The sequence below is a fragment of the Opisthorchis viverrini genome (assembly GCF_000715545.1).
Source record: "Opisthorchis viverrini unplaced genomic scaffold opera_v5_13, whole genome shotgun sequence".
Taxonomy (NCBI): Eukaryota; Metazoa; Platyhelminthes; class Trematoda; order Opisthorchiida; family Opisthorchiidae; genus Opisthorchis; species Opisthorchis viverrini.
This window is the reverse complement of record NW_008751669.1, coordinates 2,036,293-2,039,719: the sequence shown is the minus strand read 5'-3', so window position 1 is coordinate 2,039,719 and position 3,427 is coordinate 2,036,293. Positions and strand designations below refer to the sequence as shown.

Here is a 3,427-nt window from a genome sequence, read left to right as displayed (position 1 = left end):
TTTTGAATCTCCCGCCATATATATTTCAGCCAATCAGAATGAGGATGATGCCGCAAGACGCGTGATCGCCGTCGATTGACTGGTCTACCAGCACTAGTTTGCGCTTGGTGCCATGCGGTCTTGTGGCAGCACTTTACACTTTGTGTGGAGCGCGTTTAATTCTTGGCTTCGTTCAAGAGGGTCAATCATAAACCTGGAATCCGCCATGTTGCCATTTTTGAATCTCCCGCCATATATATTTCAGCCAATCAGAATGAGGATGATGCCGCAAGACGCGTGATCGCCGTCGATTGACTGGTCTACCAGCACTAGTTTGCGCTTGGTGCCATGCGGTCTTGTGGCAGCACTTTACACTTTGCAGGTGTGGAGCGCGGGAATTAATCGGGTTACTTGAAATGGTTTGAAGGATCTGGGCCGAAAAGTTCATTGTCATCTACATGCTGGGTGGCCATAAGCGAACCCCGAGGTTTCAGAGGCCGACAGACAAATTCGAAGCAGCGCATGAATGACAAAGTTGAAGAGGAAAGGTGAGAAACAGCAGCCTTGCCTTACACCACTGCGTGGTAACCTCAACCGAAAACTTGACGTACGTGTCCGCAGTTTCCACCACTGGCGTATTGCTACCAACGAAAAAGCTGATATATTTTTTACCCAGATCTGCAGGATTATGAGGCGAACAATCAAAAACATTACAGGTGTGCGTACAGCATGTTGGCTGTTCAGTAGCGATTTCGGTAACTTCGGCCCTGCTTCCCAAACTTGTAGCCATGGGAGTTCTATATAATAGAATATCACTTACCACGACTCTTCAATTCTTGATTTTTGTGACCTACGAGGAGTTCATGAAAGTCTTCGTAGGATTTTAATGACAAACATTACCTTACTTTGGTTTATGTGCACTGCAACAGCGTTTTTCACTGTTTGTTCCAGTTGCACTCCGTCTTTGCCTTAGGTAAAACGTTTTGTAAAACAGTCACGGTTTCTACATACATGTTACGCGAGTGCTGTTGACACAAATCATTGATACCTAATGAGCTATCCAGCGACTACGTTTAACTGTACAGTCGCAAATGAGGTATTTATCGTGCAGGTCCGATTTGTATGGGACGAACCATCCAGAGATTGCTTTCGTGGTTATGGTAATAGCATCAACTTATATAATAGTATTCCCCATAAAAGTCTCCTTCCACAGCTTCTTTTCTTGATTGTCGGCTCCCTGGAAGGTACTATGCATCCCAGTGTTCTGAACCAGTAGTGCTTTCTAGTTGAGTCCCTCAAGATTTGGTCACTGAGTCTGAATTTTTCAGGTTGCTCATCAACATAAATGTTCAGCTGTTTCCGTTCTTAGCTGCCATGCCACCAGAAGGAAGCACGAGGGTTGATATACTACCAAGTCGCCCAAACCTAGACTGGGGCAGTCGAGGTGTGCGATATAACCACAGCCATCTCGCCCCTAACCACTGGGCCATTTGTTGATTTTTCATCAACAAATTATGTATGATGCGAAACTCCTACTGTTCACTCTGTTGATCATATGAAGGCCTGATATGTACTGTCCATTATTGACAGGTTAGATAAATTACAGGACCCTGGACTCGATCCATGAATGACTTGTCAAATGGGAGCTCCCGATTAACCATGACAAATGCTCCGTTGTTCCGGTTGGCGCGTTTGAACCTTTTGATTCCTACCAGGTTGGGGTTTCTGCTATACGGGTCGACACGGGGAGAGGATATGGTCATCGAAGTGTCCTGTCACCTCATCATCGTTCCGGACGTAGTGAAAAATTCGCAGAAAAGGGTCTGTTCTAATTAGCGGACCCTGCCCTGGAATGACTCCTTGATTCTCGGGTGCTGGTCGCCGGCGATCCTCCCACTGACTATACATGAGTTCGACATGCGAAGAGTTCAACGTCATGGTGCGAAAATTTTGATGGAGCTCTCGTGTCTCCCCTGTCAAAGGCACGTAGGGTTTTCTATCAGCTTACTGTGGTTGCCGTATAGACTTAATCTGTGTCGGAGGAGGAGGAGACGGAGGCTGCCGGAGATCTTTATAGCCTCCACTGACGGCTATTGTTGGAAGCTTTATAAGCTGGGGAGGTTATGTCTGAATAACAGTCACTCAATCCATTCGTGCGGTAAACGACTAAAACGGCCTTCTCAAAACAATAGCCGACCAGTCCGAGAGATTTTTCAAAAAGGTATTTGGATGTATCTGAATTGTCATGGATCTCGTCATCGTTGTTATAACCAGTCCTCTCCGGGAAAAGACGGACGACCTCGTAAAAGTTGGTGTGAAGGGACGGAGTTGACAAACGACTTCCATTCTGTTTCCTTTAATTTTCGTCACTCCGTTAGCATGCTCTGATCACAGCTAATTCCTTTAGTTCTTCTTGGAAATCTCCCACATACTACTTGTTCTGGCCCCTTGCGTCTTGAATACGACGGCTTCATGAGCGATCACAAATACGGATCCACTTGTGCCCAATGTTGCAAGCTGTCTAAATGGTCTAAGGACTCGCAAACTCTAATAGGTAATCTGGGCCTGCTGACCGTAGTCTTCCCTTCTGCGCTGAGTGGATGAACCACTCACGTCCAACGGATTACGCTAGCAAAGACATGTACTTTGTGTGCCCTAGAATCGTCTGTTTCATGGGACTTTCTCGGCTCCTTATCCTGTTAAAACAAACTACAACAGTTAGTCTGTGGTCTGGCGTCGAAGTATGGAGAACATAAGTGGTAATCTGTTGTGTACTCGCCCATTATGGTATTTCAAAAGGCGCGGTAGTTTGAGACAGTCCCTTGTGAAGAATCATATGGCTTTATCACAGGATTTCCCTCAAGACTGCGCTAGAATCTTCTCGTGGGAGGGTGGGGGCGGTAGGGACCGAGCTGCGAATGATCGGTCCTGATTGAATGATAGGGCATGCCTTCGTTGGTCCGTGACCTACACGCGTCACATCCGTCCAATCAATGTGTTGTTCGGTCACTTAGGGCGACTGGCCATCTGAACGTATACTTAAAATGGTTGACGACTGCCTGGATAAGGGCTCCGAGACTCGACCCATCATCGCTTGGTAACACTGATGGACATGACGTAATCATGCATTTAGTCTCACTCCCTCATTGCGTGGCTGACAAATTTTCGACTTCATCTGAAAACTGGACAGATTTGGCGTCAACTACTTGACTGAGTCGTCACCTTACATACCTGCCTCTTCCTTCTTTGGTCTCAGTCTTCGGTGAATTAAACTGTAGCAGCGGGAACTAACGTACCTTTGATAGGTGCTTTACGAATGAGCAAATGGATTGTCCATTCCTTTGGAAGGTGAGCGCTGTTTCATTTCCATCTATTTCTCTTTCGTAGCAGTGTACTCTTATCTGAATTCGTCGACCATTATATATATATATATATATATATCTGAGTG

General features: G+C 46.0%; 1 protein-coding gene across 1 annotated transcript in view; it reads left to right on the top strand.

The window, feature by feature from the left end:
* Positions 1-505: 505 nt before the first annotated feature.
* The window catches only part of T265_01244 (hypothetical protein), a gene marked incomplete at both ends in the record, with an annotated part of 21,736 nt that continues 18,814 nt past the window's right edge, over positions 506-3,427 (top strand). Inside the window, one exon of the mRNA XM_009165229.1 lies at positions 506-695. Coding sequence (XP_009163493.1) covers positions 506-695 — 190 coding nt within the window. The remainder of the gene's footprint in view (positions 696-3,427) is intronic.